Raw genomic sequence first — 20,527 nt, 5'->3', positions numbered from 1 at the left:
CGTCATCCTTTGCTGTTTTTTAAAGTTTTCCCAATCTTCGGGCTTACCGTAATCTTTGCCATGTTGTATGCTTTTTCTTTTAACCTGATACCATCCTTTACTTCCTTAATTAGCCATGGTTGGTTCACCCTTTTTGTGGAGTCTTTCTTCCTCACAGGGATATATTTTTGTTGCGAGTCATGAAATATCTTTTTAAATGTTTGCCACTGCTTATCCACCAGCATACCATCTAATCTGTTTACCCAGTCCACTTTAGCCAATTCCGCCCTCATTACTTTATAATTGCCCTTATTTAAGTTTAATACAGTAGTTTCAGACCCAAGATCCTCGCTCTCAAACTGGATGTGAAATTCTATCATGTTATGATCACATCAATTGCAGTATAATCTAATAGAATAGAGTTAATTGCAGTATAATCCAATAGTATAGAGTCAATTGCAGTATAATCTAATGGTATAAAGCCAATTGCAGTATAATCCAATCATGTAGAGTCAATTACAGCATAATCCAATAGTATAGAGTCAATTACAGTATAATCCAATAGTATAGAGTCAATTGTAGTATAATCCAATAGTATAGAGTCAATTACTGTATAATCCAATAGTGTGGAGTCAATGGTAATCAAATAGTATAAAACCATGAGCATTATAATCCAATAGTATGGTGCCAATTGCAGTGCATATGGAACCAAGGCAGATAAAGGGAGTTAAGATACAGATCAACCATGATCTAATTGAATGGTTGGACAGGCTCAAGAGGCTGAATTGGCCTTCCTATGTTCCTAATCTAATGCTATGGAACCAAGTTGAACGCAGTCAAGGTGACTGTAATTCTGAATTTCCATTTCTTGCTATGTTTTCAGAGATAATGTTGATCATTGGAGTTTCCTTGATTGGGAGAATCAGTAAAATAAAGTGGTCATTAGCATCACATTGAATTGTGTCCTGTCCAGTTCATGATGTCTCTCCGGTAGTTCAGTGTTTAGTGGTAATCCCACTCGTGCTGTATTGACTCCTGTGCTCAGGCTGTGGATTGCAGGTTAAATGAAATGAATTGGCATAATTGCCATGAGAAACAAATTAACAAAACAACACGCCCGGATATAAACCCAGATTCTATTCAATTTCTCCCATCGTCTGTAATATTCTCTGTGTTTTCACAATGGAAAAGCCCAGTCTCACTGTCAGTGCCCATTCCAGAGTGGGCCTGAGGATTTTAACGGGTCCCCAGTGCAGTCAGTTATAATCCCCCACCCACCGAGCCTTCTCTTTCTACTCTCCCACCTGGGTTTCTTCCCCACCCAACACGTGTCACACACTTTACACTCTGATATATTTCAGCACAACTGGATTGTGAGACATCTTCCCATAATCCCTACATGAGGACCTGGTCTGCTGTTTACAGATTGAAAAATACTATTTCAATTTACCTGACACAATGACCAGAAGTTGAGATGAAATGTTTGTCGTGATTGGATTAAATTGTCGTGCTTTGGACCTGTTATTGTGATGATTGGGGCTGAATTTCAGGTCCAATAACGGGGCCGATGAGAGGTGACTAAAGCTGGACTCGGATTTGATCAGTTCGATGAGCGCTGGTCTCACTGGGACTTCCCGAGTCGGTCTCATTTTAATCAAGGTGGTGGGTCCCAGCGAACTAGGGCCTGGCACTGGGTGATCACCAGAGGGAGAAAGGAAATCACTTGTCGGAGATCTTAAAGGGTTGATGACAAGGAATGATGGGAAACTATAAAGGGATGCAGCAACTTAAAGGGAAGTGGCTGCCGATGGGGCAAAAAATATGTTAGCCCTTTAAAAGGTTGTAAATATTTTAATTCACACTTGAGCCTCTCCCAAAGCTTTTGGGGACAAAATGTTGAGTGAAGAGACCTGTGACTGGTACAATAGTTACAGAAGGAGGAGGAATGCCCCATTTTCCACTCCAGGGCAGGTTCCTCAGGGCACAGAAGTGCTGCAGGCCTGTCTGGAGGAGGCGGCCATGATCAATGCAGCTTGCACTACCTGCAAGACTTGGGTCCAGGTGTGGGAGATGCCCTTAAGTAAGTTTCCAAGTTCATTACCCAACGGGACTGGTTGCCAGGTTCATGGCCCATGTATCCATCCCACAATGTGTTGCTGGGCAACCTGTTACTCATTCCCTGCTGACCCATGCGATGACCACACACGTTACAGCTCGTTCATTGCTGACCATTAATACCCATTGGACACACATCACAGTTGGAACTTACAATGGAAAGCCATTGTCTCACTCACACCTTCAATGGCTTCACACTTAAAAGCACCAGACCGCGACCAAGCTGCATGAAGCATGGAGTGTGATCCCCTCGCACATTCACGGAAACAGACTTAGCAGCTCATGAGTTCAATACTACAGGATCATTTTACTCTCAGTCACTGGGATCCTGCAATCAGGATCCTCAGCCCAAGGCAGTCATTTCTCCCCCACCCCTGATGAGGCACGGCTGTCTGCCCCTCCTCCACTCCCAGCTCCTCCACCTCACTGGTGCTCAGTGCATCACCATGTGTTATATTATAGGACCAAGGTGGTGTACGTGGGCTGCTGCTTCAGTTGGTAAGGTGCCGTGACAGAGTTGGTGAGTGAGGCGAGTGGGTCCTCGCTCTGGAGCTGCCGGCCTGCTCTTCAGACCAGTCATCAGGCTGAGCATCACCGAGGAGGGTAACAAAGGGAAGACTTTTAGGAGGGTGGCCACTCATATGTGACTTTGAAGAAGTAACTGAGCAATAATAGGCGACCTTACAATTTAGGTGAATGTCGGGAGAGTGTAACAACTGACTGTACTGAGAACGATCTCTTCCATTACCAGTCTGTTCACCACAGCTCACCTCCAACTTCCCCATCTCCCCACCCCCTCTCCTGGTGTGTCTCCCACCCCACAATGTGTCTCCCCACCCTCTCCCCAGCTGTGTCCCCCATCCCCTCCCCCGGTGTGTCTCCCACCCCCTCCCCGGTCTGTCCCCCATCCCCTCCCCCGGTGTGTCTCCCCACCCCTTCCCCCGGTGTGTCTCCACCCCCTCCCCCACTATGTCTCCCGAGGAATTGAAGAGCTTCCTCCTTGTGCATGTGGTGAGATGGTTTCACTTCCTCTCCAACAACATTTGTTTGAACCCCTGATTGTGGGAACTTTCCCTGCAGATTGAGAAAGGCCCCTGATTAACACAACATTTAATTCCAGACAGGAGTCTGCAGACATTCCATGGGGAGAATGCTTTCAGGTACAGGCTGTGCAGTAATCTGTTCTCTCTTGAATCTAACTCTACAGCCTTGTGTCAGGCACTGGGATAACACAGGGTGGAATGGTGGGAAAGGAGTGTGGTCATCAGGTTCCTTGGTGAATATCACGTCCATCTCTTTACACGGTGAGGACGTGGACCGTACGGAGGTGAGTCAGGTTTCCAGCATTCTCTCAGGGTGAGCGTGGGTACTCGTGACTTCACGTACTGAACCCAACCTCGTGAGGCCGTTAAACCACTTCCAGCACAGTTCAGCAGTCGGTCTGAAGGCAGCAGAGATACTGAGCTCGTCTGGTGTTGTGTAACATAAGGTGAGACTGCTGCCACTGAGCCCAGGCTGACCACAGCTCTGAGACTATGGACCAGATCAGAAGGTTCTGATACAACCTCATTCACTGAATGACCTGTTGCCCGGGTGATAAACAAAAACAGACAAAAACTGAATTCAGATTCCCAGTCACTGCTCAACCTGTTCTGTTATCAGTAAAAGTATCTGAAGCTCAGCCCCCAGTGAAGGTTGTGAAATGTTTGCAGTGAGTTGTTCTGTTGCTGTCTCTGTATTGACTGTATCTCCACCTCTAGTGAGAGTAATTCCCACTCCCTGTCCCCTTGTTAAACGCCCCTCCCCATTCCCGTAAAAGGCCCGACCTTTGACATTTCCTGCAGTTTCAGTTTCAGTTCTGAGAGTTTTATTTTCACTGAAACCTCTTGCAGCTTCCGAGTCCTCACGAAAACATCTGAATTTTAGGAGTTTGTGTTTTAAACACATCCAGAACCTGAAGAGAAACAGAGATTGCAGGCAGTGAAGGAACTACACGTTTGTAATACCTCCGTCTCCACCCCTGTCTCGCTGGTGGGACCAATAACAGGTCTCAGGCAACAGGTATGTTGGATGTCTGTGTGCTGTTCAATTCCTTTAATAACTGGAGTCATCGTAATCCTGAAACCCAGGGTCCAGAGAGTGTGGTGCACAGGGTCTGAGATGGGAAACGGAGTGGGAATAGGGAACAAGATTTAATAGTCTGAGATGGGACGCAGAGCGGGAATAGGGAACAAGATGTAATCGTCTGAGATGGGACACAGAGCGGGAATAGGGAACAAGATGTAATAGTCTGAGATGGGACACAGAGTGGGAATAGGGAACAAGATGTAATAGTCTGAGATGGGACACAGAGTGGGAATAGGGAACAAGATGTAATAGTCTGAGATGGGACACAGAGCGGGAATAGGGAACAAGATGTAATAGTCTGAGATGGGACACAGAGCGGGATGAGCTGCTCTGGGAGCTCTGACAGGTGGGGGCACTGGTGGTCGCTGCTTCTCCTGCTCCTCCTCCTCCTCCAGCCCCAAAGGCAGACCTATCATACCACCCATAACTGTACTGAAACTGTTTTGAAGGCAAACCCAAAACAATGCAACACCAGCAAAAACGTCTTTGGCAGAAATCAGCTGTAGAAGGCAGAAAATAACCAAAAGCAGGTTAACCAGCAGCCTGAAGGGACAAACCAGCAACTAACTTGTATTTAGAGGATTTAGAGTCTGATTCTATGATAGAATCCACCAGCAACAATTGAGGTTGTTCCCTGTTTGATTCTCATTGACAATCTGTCCAATCATAATAAAGTCTCTGTTCCAGGCTGTATTCCCAGTTTTACTTGTGCAGGTGAGAAACAGAAGGAGCAGCACCAGTCACTGTGGATCAAGGTGTCTCTTCAAATCTCTTGAAGATAGCTAGTGCCTGTTATTTGCTAAAAATAACAATCTGCTGTCTGTACGGAGTCTGCAATGGCCCTTTAAATACAGACACTCCAGCTGACAGCAGATAAGGTGGGTGTGCAGTCCGCCTGCTGCGCAGCTTTCAGACGGCAAACCTGGAACCCACGTTAAGGGCCATCAATTAAGTTGCGATCATGTGGGGAAAGGGAGGATTATTTTCTCGGGTTACCCACGCGCTGATTGATCCCTTCGCCCCGCAACGCTGCCAGCCCGCCGCCATTTTAAAATCCTGCCCATTGTACCAGTCATAGCCATTCAAATAATGCTTTAAAAATGCACATTAACTCAACATTCAATCGACATCAGCATAATAATCTCCCCTTTGTTTGACCGAAGCCAAGGCCTTGATTTTCCTCCATGTCAGGGTCACACTGGAATTGCACGTCTGCTCACCAATGTGACCCCGCCATGACCCTGTCCAATTTTCATGTGTGGAGCTTAACTAACTATTCAGGGTGATTTCCCAGTGATATTTACTCCCTCTGTTGAGAGGCTGCCTCTGGGAACGAGAGAAATCCAGTGTTGCTGAAGCAGCTTAAAGAGGCCAGGGCATCCATTGGGCTTGAGCAGCAACTTAGAAAGTTACAATAATGTTTGAGGCTGGTTCTTCGTGGCGCAGAGGCCCAAAATTTCTGACTCCTCACTTGAGGTGTTTTTGGTAGAAATAAGGCAAAGGAGGTAAAACATTTTGAGATTGAGGTAAGGAGTCACATAAAATGCACAGTCCAGTCTCAGTGTAAGAACATGACCTTGGTAGTGAGTGCAACCCCTGTTCAGCAACTCCCAGTCAGAAACTCAAAGCCGGAAGAAATTTAATGACCTGATGAGGGGAGCCAAGGTAAGAGAGACAATCCACGAGTTAAACTGAACCAAACTTAAAAGCATGAGCCAGATTGCTGGAGTGGGGCATCTCGTGACGAACCCCATTAGTTAGACTTGTTCATGCATATTTAGCTTTTAAAATGTTTTGCCCATAAAGTTGCTGGAAGTGCAAGCTGATAACAGTGCAGAGAAGGAAACAGGGTGTCTGGGACTTTGGTGAACAATGGGACAGTGTATCTACTTAATCAATGAGATTTAAGGATTGCTAAATAATCAGAGGAAGGACTGAGAGGGAGGATGAATTAGAGTGGCTCAGTCAGCTGTGGCTCCGTTGGTAGCACTCTTGCCTGAGTCAGAAAGTTGTGAGTTCAAGTCCCACTCCAGAGGCTTGAGCATATAATATAGGCTGACGCTCCAGTGTAATACTGAGGGAGTGCTACACTGTCAGGAGAGCTGTCTTTTGGATGAGATGTGAAACCGTGGCCCCGTCTGCCCTCTCAGGTGGATGTCACAGATCCCATAGCGCCATTCAAAGAAGAGCAGGGGAGTTCTCCCCGGTGTCCTGGCCAATATTTATCCCTCAATCAACATCACTAAAACAGATTATTTGGTCATTATCACATTGCTGTTTGTGGGACCTTGCTGTAGGCAAATTGGCTGCCACATTTCCTACATTACAACAGCGACGACACTTCAAAAGTACGTCATTGGTTGTAAAACACTCTGGGACGTCCAGAGATTGTGAAAGGCGCTATATAAATGCAAATCTTCCTTTTTATTGAATGTCAAATCAGGTACAGAAAGAGAAATAAAGAGAGGGAAAAAAGATTGGATTAAAAGAGAAAGAAAAAAAGAGACAGAAAGGAAAAGTAAGAAAAACAAATTAAATTTAAAATTTGACATTTTTAACATCTCCTAAAACAATTCACAAGCTGAAGGAATGAGACTCCACACTTATGATTGTTCACTTTCTGGGCAAGAGTGGTTGATTGACAATTATTAACAATTATCACATCATTGAAAGGGTACTTTTGCTGTTAATGACTAAACTTAACTTTCAGTGGTGAGTTTACATAGGAACAGGAGTAGGCCATTCACCCACTCGATTCTGTTCCACCATTCAGTTCGATCATGTCTGATCTTTATCTTAACTCCATCTACTCGCCTTGGTTCCCTAACCCTTAATACCCTTGCCTAAAATCAGGCAACATCTGTGGAGAAAGAAACAGAGTTAACGTTTCAGGTCGATGACCTTTCATCAGAACTGGAAGAAGTTAAAGATTTAACTATTTTTCAGTAAGTACAGAGCCAGGCAAAGCGGGGGGGAGGAAGGGGAGGGGAGGAAAGGACAAAATGGAAGGTCTGTGATAGGACAATTTATCAATCTCAGTTTTGAAATTTTCAATTGACCTCACCTCAATAGCTTTTTGGGGGAGAGAGTTCAGATTTCAACTTCGCTTTGTGTGAAGAAGTACTTTCTGACATCGCCCCTGAATGGTCTAATTTTAATATTATGCCCCCTTGTTCTGGACTCCCCCCGCAGAGGAAACAGTTGGTCCCTATCTACACTATCAAATCCTTTAATCACCTTAAACAGTCAATTAGATCACCCTTTAATCATCAATACTCAAGGGAATTCTATGCAACCGCTCCTCAAAATGTAACCCTTTTAGCCCTGGTATCATTCGGGTGAATCTGCACTGCACCCCCTCCAAGGCCAATATATCCTTCCTGAGGTGCAGTGCCCACAACTGAACGCAGTACTCCAAATGGGGTCTAATCTGAGCTTTATATAACTGCAACATGACTTCCACCACTTTGTATTCCAGTCCTCTTGAGATAAAGGCCAACATTCCATTAGCCTTTTTAAATATGTTTTGTACCTCTCCACTAGCTTTCAGTGATATCTGTACTTCAACCCCTGAACGCCTGGATTTGTGGTTGACGCAAAAGTGGGGATATCGTTAATACGGAACAAAAATGCAACAAAATACAAGAAGACATTAATAAACTTGCAAAATGGGTGTGTAACTGACAAATGAATTTCACTATAGATGAGTGTGAGGTGGTGCATTTTGGTAGGAAGAATAAGGAGGCCAGATACTGCTTGGATAATAAGAGTCTAAATGGGGTAGAGGAGCAAAGGGATCTGGGGGTGCAGGTACACAAATCACTGAAAGTAGCGATGCAGGTTAATAAGAGCATAAAATAAGCAAACCAATCACTCGGGTTTATTTCTGGAGGGATAGAATTGAAAAGCAGGGAAGCAATGTGTATAGAACTTTGGTTAGGCTACTCTTGTAGATCTGTGCACAGTTCAGGACACAGAGGCACTGGAGAAGGTCCAAAAAAGATTCATGAGGATGATACCACAACTGAGAGGAAAAACTGATCAGGAAAGGCTGAACAGGCTCTTTTCTCGAGTAAAGAGAAGGCTGAGGGGTGACCTGGTCTTTAAGATAATGAAAGTAGAGAAAATGTTTCCACTTGTGGGGAGTCTAAAACTAGAGGTCATTAATATAAGGTAGTCACTGATAAATCCAATAGGGAATTCAGGAGAATCTTCTTTACCCAAAGAGTGGTAAGAATGTGGAACTTGCTACCACAAGGAGTATTTGAGGCGAATAGCATAGATACATTTAAGAGAAAACTAGATAAGTACATGAGGGGGAAAGGAATAGAAGGATGTGCTGATAGGGTTAGATGAAAAGGGTTGGGAGGAGGCTCGTGTGGAGCATTAATGCCGGCAGAGACCAGTTGGCCCGAATGGCCTGTTTCTGTGCTGTACACTTGATGTAACTCTATTTAAATCTCTGCTTCTCCACAGTTCCTAGCTTCTTGCCATTTAAAAAATAATCATATCTATCTTTCTTGGGTGCAAAGTGGATGACCTCACATTTCCCCACGTTGAACTCCATCTGCCACAGTTTTGCCCACTCACCTAGTCTATCATTGCCCAGGCGATTCCTTTCATTGCAACTTTCTGCTCCCATCTACACTATTTACTCTGCTACCCAACTTGGTGTCATCAGCTAACTTGGATATATGGCTCTCTATTCCTTCAACTAAGTCATCTATAAATAGAATGAAAAGCCCCAGTACTGATCCCAGGGATACACCATTAGTCACATCTTGCCAATTGGAGTACATACCAATTATATCTACTCTCTATCTCCGACCTCCTAACCAATTGCATATCCATGTGAACAGGTTGCCTCCAATTCCATGTGCTCTCATTTTTGTTCGCAGTCTCTTATGGAGAACCTTATCAAATGCTCTGTGGAAGTCCATATAAATAACATCCATAGACACTCCCTTATCTACCACCTGCTCCAAATATTCAACTAGGTTCGTTAGGCATGACTTGCTCTTTACAAATCCATGCTGGCTCTTTCCGATCAGTTCATGTTTGTCCAAGTGCTCAGTCACTTTCCCCCTAATAATAGATTCTGGTAACTTCCCCACAACAGACGTTAGACTAATCGGCCTATAATTTCCTAGTTTATCTCTCTTACCCTTCTTATATAATGGAGTGATATTGGCAATTATACATTCTCAGTGGACAATGCCTGAATTAAGAGAGTTTTGGAAGATCATGACTGGAGCATCGACAACTTCTTTTGATACCCTGGGGTGGAAACCATCAGGTCCTGGAGATTTGTTTATCTTTAGTCTCATTATTTCCTCCATTACAATTGTTTTACTTATATTAAATCTAGTAAGTTCCTCCCTTGATTTATTTTTGCTTTTTTTCGTATCTCTGGTACTTTATCCTCTACTGTGACGAATGACTTAGTGAAAATGTGAAAAAGCTCCGTTCTGTATTTTCTCGTTTCTTGGACCTGATCCCACCCTGATTAAGGTTGATTACTCCCATCAGTCTTGTACTTTATCTGAAGGAAAATAAATTGCCGTCGCTCACACTCTCTACTTTCCTCTTAAAGGAGAAAAACGAACACAACCAAAGACAAAGAAGTGTCATCGGGGGAGGAGCCACAAGCCTCCGACCTCTCACCCTTTCTGCGGAGGAAGCTCTGGAATCACTGGGCAGTCACAAAGGACAAGCAGCGGGAGACAGAGAAGTAGGATGGGAGGTGCCAGCTCCAGGTTGGTCAGGAAACTCCTCGTATTGTCTCTCTTCAGTTCCTTCTGTTACAGCACAATCTTTCATCACAATATATTGTCAGTGCTTAACTTCACCATTTGTAGTGAGAGTCCACTGGCCATTCTGCAGCTCATGTACTTCTGTTAACCTCTCCTCTTCCTCAACACTTCAGCAAGAACCAGAGTCCTCAGTTTGGGCTCCACCCAACCCTCACTTCACGAACCCCGTCACTGCATCTGAGCCTCGCAAGCACCAACGAGAGACACCCACTCACTAGGGCTTAGTCAGGCTGAGGGGAGACTACATGGTGATGCACAGAGGGCAAGTGGTGAGGAGAAACTTGGGGTGGTCGATGAGGGGACAGTTGTTGCTGTCTGGAGGGACAGGAGATGCTTCTCCTCAGCTGTGGTACCTCAGGAACCAGATCTAAGAGGTCCACCAGTTAATGGAAGGGAGCTTACACAGCATCAAACCCATGTCCAAGCAGTTAAGATGGTGTCCCGGAATGTGCAGCAAATGATGGATGTGTTTGCAGCCACACAGTCGACCCTGGAGTCGTGCAGCTGAGGTCCCCCAACAGGGGAGACAAGGACAGGCGTAGCTACCATGGGTTTGGGGGGGGATGTGCGGCGAATTATGGGGTTCCTGTCGGCCAGGTGAGCTTCTTGGGCCTGGATGAAACACTCCTGCTCCTCCTGGCCCACAAGCAGAGCGATAAAGGGTCTCACTTCATGGATCCGGCCCTCCCCGTCTGTTTTCACCTGACGTGAATGGGAAGTGATGGGAAACCTGAACAGGTAAAGTTAAATTTGTTTTTAAATGTCCAATACACAAAATATTAAGTTCCTCAAGTATTTCACTGAGGTATATTGCCCTTTTAAATATCGGCCCTCCGGCTGGAAGTGTGGGCGGGACTTCCTGTTTTCTGCTGTGCACACGGGTACAAACCTGTCCGGGTTAAACAGTTGAGACATTAAACCATGGCCCACCTACCTGTTCAGGTGGGTATCAAAGATCTCATGTCATTGTTGGACGAAGAGCAGGGAGTTCTCCCAGTGTCCGGGCCAACATTCCCCCCTCAACCAACAGCACCAAAAACAAATTAACTGGTCATTAATCTCATTGATTGTTGTGGGATCTTGCTGTGCATAAATTAGCTGCATAACAACAGTGATTGCACTTCATAAGTAATTCATCAGATGTAAAGTGTGGGGACGTCCTGACGATGTGACAATGTGCTTTATAAATGAACGTTCTTTTAGTCTGTTGCAAAACATCATGTAAAATGTTTCCTTTCAGAGATCAGATGGCTCAGTCTTCGAACTCTACATTCTTCAGTCAGGAAGAGCTCAACAAACTGAAGGCTGATTATGAAACGGGTGGGCTGGGAAGGGTTACACCTCTGATACAGAGGAAGATAAATGAGCTGGACAATACAGAGCTTAACATTGCAGTGACAGGAGAAACAGGCGCAGGGAAATCCACCTTCATCAATACTATGAGAGGACTTCAGAGCGATGATGAGGGAGCAGCTGAAACCGGGGTCACAGAAACTACAATGGAGCCAACCCCATACCCACATCCCAACCTGCCTAATGTTTACTTCTGGGACCTGCCAGGAATTGGAACCACAAAATTCCCAGCCAATAAATACCTGAAGGAAATGAAATTTGAAAGATACGAATTCTTCATCATTATCTCAGACTGTCGATTCACAGAAAATGATACTGAACTCGCCAAAGAGATTAAACGGCTGGGGAAGAATTTCTACTTTGTTCGATCTAAAATTGACAATGATCTCAATTCAATGAAACGGATGAAAGTTAATGGAGAAGAAGAACTGGAAAAGATCAGGAATGACTGTGTCAGGAAGTTGCAAGAGGCAGAGATTCCATCACCCTCTGTTTTCCTGATATCAAACTTTGAACCGAATCTGTATGATTTTAAACAGTTAAATGAAGCTCTTGAAGATGATCTTCAGAATATAAAGAAAAGTGTGTTCATCCTGGCCCTTCTAAACCTAAATTTGGAGATTGTAGAGAAGAAAAGACAAGAGCTGAAGAAACGAGTCTGGATGTTGGCAACACTTTCAGGAGCAGTGGGAGCAGTGCCAGTTCCTGGCCTGTCCTTTGCTTGTGACATTGGGATTCTGGTTGGAGGAATAATAGATTTCCGTAAATGTCTGGGTCTGGATGATGCCTCTCTTCAAAGACTGGCCAACATGGCAGGAAAACCTGTGGGAGTTCTGAAAGCAGAAGTGAAAACTCCCCTGGTGGGTGAAATAAATCAAGATTTAGTGAAAAGGACACTGATGGGTGTCACCGCTGTTGCCATTTCAGTCGTTGAGGTCGTCCTCTATTTCATACCAGTCATTGGTTCCATCTTTGGAGCAGGATCATCATTTCTGATGACCTACAAATTGCTGAATGATGCACTGAATGATCTTACGGAGAATGCACAGAGAGTGGTGAAGGCTGCATTTGGGACTGATTAAAATGGTCGGCACCAAACACCAATCCAGTGAGTCGATGCTGTAGGTGATAAATTAAAGGGGTCAAACCCCGAACGTTGCAGGAATTCCATTCTACGATACTCGCTTTTTGCTGCATTCGTTCCTGGAAATATTCCTCTTCCATCTCAGGGAAGGTTTTCACGGTATGGTGCTTGGTGAAAGGGTTTGCCTGGGTGCAAAATGAGGAGGGAAATCGAGAGGTGGGAATTACAAAAGAGCCCATCCAATTTCCCACACATGCTGCACCCAGGCGATTCCTTCCATTAAACGCAGTAACAATCAAATCTGCCCTGTTCCTAAAATCACAGAATCATACAGCACAGAAGGTGGCCGTTCGGCCCATCGTGCCTGTAGCCAGGAATGTCTTTGTTTTCTTCAAGTGATTGTGATGGATTCAGTTCCCATGTACAGCCCCTTCTCTGTGATGTTCTTGTTTGATTCATAGTAAGAGCATCATTACTGAAATGGACTACCATGGGTTTGCAGTAGAGACAAACCCACTGATACTCTGGGCTTGATTTTCTGAGTGTCGGTAATTTTTACTTTGGCCCCTGTTTCCACCCATGTAGGTGTCGTTCGCACCAAGTTGTATTCCCAATAGGTGATTAAATCAGCAGTACAGTCTTACTGTTAGCGCCACCAAACATAATACAGACACTTATTAAGAGACAAGTCCATTTTCCAATTTTATTAAACCTTTCACCACCTTCACCGTACACCCCTCTAGGTCCTGGCTTTAGGACCATTGCTGCACCAAACACTGTCTGTCTGAAGAGAGATGAATTCACTGCAGTTCCATTAGATCCTGTTTTGCCTGAGAAGCAGTAACATCAGACAATGAGACAACAGAGAAGAGGGACCAGGATCAGGCTGTACTTTACCAATTAGCGTATGGAACAACCCTCATATAGAATACCCCTCATCGAAACCACCCCTCATGCAGACCAACACTCATACAGACCACCCCACATACAGACCACACTTCATATAGACCACCTCTCATACAGACCACCCCTCATAAAGACCACCCTCATACAGACCACCCTCATACATTCTCTTCCTACACTACAACAGTGACTGCACTTCAAAGCTCTTAATTGGCATTAAATCGCTTTGACATAATTGGCTCGGCAGTAACTGCAAATCTATCTCAGACTCCTTTATACGAGTGTGTCTGACAGCGGGACACTGATTTTTCTTGGGTGGGAAAGTTGGGGGGAAGATTGGGGAAATCTGTTGACCGTAGGCATTCAGCCGAGAGATGGAAATAATTTTGAGTGTTGATGAGAAAGGCAGGAAACTGCACTGTTTCTGTCAGTACTTGTTTGCTACTAAACTGCATTGGTGTTTGATCATCAGTGGTTGACTGTGGAGGAACAGATCTTGGAGATGGTGGTGGGGAGTTACGAGGGTGGGGGGACTGTACCACTTTGACAACCAATTAGCTCCAGGCAAATGGTGGACAAAAATACACAGCTACTTCAACTCCGTTGAGGAGCGGTCCCTTATGAGACTCTGACCGGCCAAAGACGCTGTGACTGGGGTCTGTGCCCTCCTGTGTCCTACAGGGGCAGTCGCTGATGGCAACCGCCTTACCAGTAGAAAGCAGAGTAACAAAAGCATCCAGTGCCTTCCAGACACCCAATGGCGGTATCACCAATTTTTTTTATATTCGTTCATGGGATGTGGGTGTCGCTGGCAAGGCCAGCATTTATTGCCCATCCCTAATTGCCCTTGAGAAGGTGGTGGTGAGCCGCCGCCTTGAACCGCTGCAGTCCGTGTGGTGACGGTTCTCCCACAGTGCTGTTAGGAAGGGAGTTCCAGGATTTTGACCCAGCGACGATGAAGGAACGGCGATATATTTCCAAGTCAGGATGGTGTGTGACTTGGACGGGAACGTACAGGTGGTGTTGTTCCCATGTGCCTGCTGCTCTTGTCCTTCTAGGTGGTACAGGTCGTGGGTTTGGGAGGTGCTGTCGAAGAAGCCTTGGGAGTTGCTGCAGTGCATCCTGTGGATGGTACACACTGCAGCCACTGTGCGCCTGTGGTGAAGGGAGTGAATGTTTAGGGTGGTGGATGGGGTGCCAATCAAGCGGGCTGCTTTATCTTGGATGGTGTCGAGCTTCTTGAGTGTTGTTGGAGCTGCACTCATCCAAGCAAGTGGAGAGTATTCCATCACACTCCTGACTTGTGCCTTGTAGATGGTGGAAAGGCTTTGGGGAGTCAGGAGGTGAGTCACTCGCCGCAGAATACCCAGCCTCTGACCTGCTCTCGTAGCCACAGTATTTATCTGGCTGGTCCAGTTAAGTTTCTGGTCAATGGTGACCCCCAGGATGTTGATGGTGGGGGATTCGGCGATGGTAATGCCGTTGAATGTCAAGCGGAGGTGGTTAGATTCTCTATTGTTGGAGATGGTCATTGCCTGGCACTTATCTGGCACGAATGTTATTTGCCACTTATGAGCCCAAGCCTGGATGTTGTCTAGGTCTTGCTGCATGCGGGCTTGGACTGCATCATTATTTGAGGGGTTGCAAATGGAACTGAACACTGTGCAATCATCAAGGAACATCCCCATTTCTGACCTTATGATGGAGGGAAGGTCATTGATGAAGCAGCTGAAGATGGTTGGGCCTAGGACACTGCCCTGAGGAACTCCTGCAGCAATGTCCTGGGGCTGAGATGATTGGCCTCCAACAATCACTACTATCTTCCTTTGTGCTAGGTATGACTCCAGCCACTGGAGAGTTTTCCCCCTGATTCCCATTGACTTCAATTTTACGAGGGCTCCTTGGTGCCACACTCGGTCAAATGCTGCCTTGATGTCAAGGGCAGTCACTCTCACCTCACCTCTGGAATTTAGCTCTTTTGTCCATGTTTGGACCAAGGCTGTAATGAGGTCTGGAGCCGAGTGGTCCTGGCGGAACCCAAACTGAGCATCGGTGAGCAGGTTATTGGTGAGTAAGTGCCGCTTGATAGCACTGTCGACGACACCTTCCATCACTTTGCTGATGATTGAGAGTAGACTGATGGGGCGGTAATTGGCCGGATTGGATTTTTCCTGCTTTTTGTGGACAGGACATACCTGGGCAATTTTCCACATTGTCGGGTGGATGCCAGTGTTGTAGCTGTACTGGAACAGCTTGGCTAGAGGCACGGCTAGTTCTGAAGCAGAAGTCTTCAGCACTACAGCTGGGATGTTGTCGGGGCCCATAACCTTTGCTGTATCCAGTGCACTCAGCCATTTCTTGATATCACGTGGAGTGAATCGAATTGGCCGAAGACTGGCTTCTGTGATGGTGGGGATCTCGGGGGGAGGCCGAGATGAATCATCCACTCGGCACTTCTGGCTGAAGATGGTTGCAAAAGCTTCAGCCTTGTCTTTTGCACTCACTTGCTGGACTCCTGTCGAAAACTTAAACTTAATATTACTTATTCTAATCAATGCATTAACACCCAAACAAAAGTAAGACAAGCGAGAATTTATTATTTTACTTGTACAAGTGGAAGAGCACCTCAAGACAATGGTTGAGGATACATCTTCGCTGAGTTCAAGAAACAGCTCACGTTCATACAGCTCAGTAACAACGCCCACCTGTCACAGAATATGGGCGTACACGTACATTCTTTATTGGCTCAGGTAGTTAGTCAATCAAGTGGTGAGCCTGCCCCCCCCCACCCCGATCGTCCATAGCCCTTTATTACTTTGGCACGTCGGCCTGGGAAAGTGCTTTTCCCTAAGAAAACGTTTTTATTATCAGTAAGTCTGTAGCTAGTCTCAAGGCTATATGGTCATTTATTCCTGTTGGTCAGCTACCTCTCTATCTAAGGGCGGACAGCTATCAGCATGAGAAAACTCAAAGTAATTACACAATTGTGCTTCTATGTGTTTTCGTGAGAAACTTTATTATGTGAGTTTAAGTGAATTAGCTGGTCAGTTAATATGGTCAAGTATCCCTTTATGCATTTCCACACTCCGCCATCATTGAGGATGGGGATGTTTGCAGAGCCTCCTCCTCCCGTTAGTTGTTTAATTGTCCACCACCATTCACGACTGGATGTGGCAGGACTGCAGAGCTTTGATCTGATCCATTGGTTGTGGAATCGCTTAGCTCTGTCTACAGCATGTTGCTTCCGCTGTTTAGCATGCATATAGTCCTGAGTTGTAGCTTCACCAGGTTGGCACCTCATTTTTAGGTACGTCTGGTGCTGCTCCTGGCATGCTGTTCTACACTCCTCATTGAACCAGGGTTGATCCCCTGGCTTGTTGGTAATGGTAGAGTGAGGAATATGCCGGGCCATGAGGTTACAGATTGTGCTGGAATACAATTCTGCTGCTGCTGATGGCCCACAGTGCCTCATGGATGCCCAGTTTTGAGCTGCTAGATCTGTTCTGAATCTATCCCATTGAGCACGGTGGTAGTGCCACACAACACGTTGGATGGTGTCCTCAGAGCAAAGACGGGACTTCGTCTCCACGAGGACTGTGCGGTGGTCACTCCCACCAATACTGTCATGGACAGATGCATTTGCGACAGATAGATTGGTGAGGACGAGGTCAAGTAAGTTTTTCCCTCGTGTTGGTTCGCTCACCACCTGCCGCAGGCCCAGTCTGGCAGCTGTGTCCTTCAGGACTCGGCCAGCTCGGTCAGTAGTGGTGCTACCGAGCCACTCTTGGTGATGGACATTGAAGTCCCCCACCCAGAGTACATTCTGTGCCCTTGCTACCGTCAGTGCTTCCTCCAAGTGGTGCTCAAAATGGAGGAGGACTGATTCATCAGCTGAGGGAGGACGATAGGTGGTAATCAGCAGGAGGTTTCCTTGCCCATGTTTGACCTGATGCCATGAGATTTCATGGGGTCCAGAGTCAATGTTGAGGACTCCCAGGGCCACTCCATCCTGACTGTATATCACTGTACCGCCACCTCTGGTGAGTCTGTCCTGCCGGTGGGACAGGACATACCCAGGGATGGTGATGGAAGAGTCTGCCAGTCATTATGTGGCCAACTGATTGATGAGGAAAGTGACTGAAGCTCTGTGTCAGAACATTGGCTGACACCTCAGTTCCGGCTGCCACCAGGAGCAGATTAACAAAGGCAGCTGGAGTTCAGTAGAATTACCACCTTCCCCGAGGTGTGGGACGTCATCAACCATATACATGGTGCAAAACAGGTGCTGCTCCACAATCCAGCAATGTATATTAATCACAGGGAGTTATAATACTTCATCAATGTCTACATGGTAAACGATGCACCTCTGAAATTCCTACAGTTCAGTTAGTGTTCTGCTGCCTGAGCCAAGATTCTTTGATTTTAAGTAGTGAAACTTGTCGACTATAATTGAATGAGACCGGGGTGGGTACTCAGTGCAGCTCCAGATACTCATCCCTGCCCCCAATCCCCATACAGAAGCCCATCGGCATGACAACAGAACAATGCAAGGATCAGGCTGGTGATGGAATAAGCTTTTAGGATTCTGAAAGATTCTGATCTTTGGATCAATCACTGGGGTACATCGCCCCAGTCTCCAGTAAAGATGAGGATGCTGCCTGTTTCACACCACACCCATCAATAACTACATCAGTATCAGGTGTGACCAGGAACAGCAGCAAGAGTCAACTGGAGTACTGTAGAATTACCAACTTCCCCAAGGAAATCATCAACTGCACACACAATCCAATCTATGGGCCCCCCAGCAGGGACATTGTCTCAGTGTCCAGTGATGATGAGGGTGCTGTATGTTGGACAACGTAACCAGCAACAGAGACCTGAGATATCCCTGGGGATGGGAAGAGGGAGAGGAAAATGATAAGGAAGAAGCAGCAGCAGAAGAGCAGTTACTGCGGGAGGAGAGGTGTGGGAGCGTGTAACATCAACTTACTGAAACCATGTGTGCTGCATAATCAGTGATATGGGCAACAGGTTGATGTTATTGATGTGATATATTGTAATTTTACTCTATACTATGCTTTAATGTGATTCGGTCAGATCAATTGAACTTAATTAACAGATATCCATATGTATGAATTCTTGTTTATCAATAATTGTTCCTTGGGACATTTTTCTACGCTAAAGGCTCCATATTAATGCAAACTGTTACTGTATGAATTATGAACTTATATTTATCTGTTATTATCTGATGGTAATCTGACCAAGTGAACCTGGTGAACAATGTAATTGTACCATAACATATTCTAAATATGAATGCAGTATTGTTTTCCCTGGAGAAATGTATCGTGTGTCACTGCTTTGCAAAACAGGGGTTGTGGGAATCAGATTCTACACCCTGGGCATTGCTGTTGAGACAATACTGTGCCAACTCAAGCAGACAATATCCACACACCACACAATGGATGCAATAAATACCCTGAGCTTCATCCTGAAGATTGTGCTGAGTATTTATTTGTCATTAGCTACATTGAAGCAGGAATGGAGGATAAGACATCCATAGATGGTGTTGGAAGAACTGAGCAGGAAAGTGTAGGAGAAGGTGAATTGGACATGGTTACTTTCCAGATGTGGTGTGTAGTTTAAGACATGGTGTAGCTGTGGCACTGACTGGAAGGTATCTGGAGACAGTGACTGAAGCTCCAGACTTTCTTGCTGCCGTGCTGGTTTAACAGCTCGTTCCTCATTCTCATTTTCATTCTTGCTCTCCCATGACTTTGCCGTTCTGGTCATCGACCTGCATTTTGAGGCATCTTTGCAGAGGTAAAGTTAGTGACCATGCAGTGGGGGGTTGTGGGGAGAAAGGAGGTGTCCCCTCTCCACCAAGCCATGTGAATTGCTGCTTCAGGATCCAATGGTATGTTTGATGATAATTCTGCTTGTAGTCTGAGCTTCATTGTACCCGTGTTCTGCTTCTGGCTGCATTTGTTGTTCAGCAGTCATGAGCCTTGGCTGTCGAGGGTAGACCTGGCCACCCAGAGATAACCCCCCGCTTTCAACTAAGGCTGGTGCAGATAATTGGCTTTAAATTAAGGCATCATGACAGCTCCTGGGCAAGCAATTACTGACATGATTGATTCTGTGTTGTTGATCACATTGAGGGACTGAAGTCCTTTTTGCTTCATGTCGGGCACGGCATTGGGCACATGGACTGAGTGACAGCATGAGTACCATTGGTGGCCTTTGGCTCTGGGAAAGCGAGGAGATCTGTCGAATTGGGTTCCCTCCTCACATCACTCCTGTTGGGTAGTAACAAAGGAGGACGGTTTTTGGTCCTCGTGACCTTGTTTTATTTATGGACGTCGAAGTAACTGGAACTGTAGTTGTCCCTTCTGATAGTGTGAAAGGAACAGAACCCATAAAAATTGAGGGTTCAGCATGATGGCCAATGGCAGTGCCTTCAGGATATTAGACGTTATCGGGGTGTTTTCCTGAAGGAGGTGACACAGCTCTGGAATTGGCTGCCTCAGAAATCTTAATCTCTTGAGGAATATTTCTTCTGTCATTCCCAGATCTCTCTGCCCCGTATGGAAGACCTACCGTGTTTAGTGGTGTGGTTGATACCTTGTGTGTCATCTGATGTCATCAGCAGCCTTTCCACTTCTGTTGGCTCTTAAAGAGCACTGAATGCAATCCCCATAGTGTGCAACAACTTTCAGACAAAGTATCCGGTGTTAGAGTTCAGCTTTCTCACCACACTTTTAACTTGTGATCACAGCCAAAAGGCAGTTTCTTTAATCAGATTAGCCTCCTCTGATTAAAACCTGCACCTCACACATTCCATGAGTGGGATTGTGTCAAGGAGCAAATAATTAACCCTAAACTGTGGTATGTTGCACCAGAGATGATGTGAAACACTGACATTCTCCGGTATGTTCCAGAAGGAGGTAGATACCATACTGTCAAGATCTTTCTGTTTTGGCTAATAGATTTATTGACAAGTAAGATTGTACATGGAAGCAGGGAGACAGAAGTTAGAGATTACAAATACACAGGGCAAACAAAGATAAATTATTCTTCAAAGAATCCAAATGTCTTCTTTAGAATATGCTTCTTCCACAGTCTGATAATGCACAAGATATTTGGATGAAATGAT

General features: G+C 45.6%; 2 protein-coding genes across 2 annotated transcripts in view; one reads left to right on the top strand and one right to left on the bottom strand.

Moving 5' to 3' along the window:
* LOC137332839 (interferon-inducible GTPase 5-like) overlaps positions 1-20,527 on the bottom strand; it is a 380,546-nt gene that overhangs the window by 250,514 nt on the left and 109,505 nt on the right. The gene's annotated exons all lie outside the window — the stretch shown is intronic.
* LOC137332838 (interferon-inducible GTPase 5-like) lies at positions 3,982-18,860 on the top strand. The gene is made up of 3 exons (XM_067996774.1): positions 3,982-4,155; positions 9,815-9,977; positions 11,275-18,860. Exons 2-3 carry the CDS (start codon positions 9,958-9,960, stop codon positions 12,467-12,469), a joined length of 1,215 nt encoding a protein of 404 aa, XP_067852875.1. The 5' UTR covers positions 3,982-4,155; positions 9,815-9,957; the 3' UTR covers positions 12,470-18,860.

The sequence above is a fragment of the Heptranchias perlo genome, chromosome 15 (assembly GCF_035084215.1).
Source record: "Heptranchias perlo isolate sHepPer1 chromosome 15, sHepPer1.hap1, whole genome shotgun sequence".
NCBI classification, from domain to species: Eukaryota; Metazoa; Chordata; class Chondrichthyes; order Hexanchiformes; family Hexanchidae; genus Heptranchias; species Heptranchias perlo.
The sequence above is the reverse complement of the archived record's forward strand: the minus strand, read 5'-3'. Positions and strand labels throughout refer to the sequence as shown.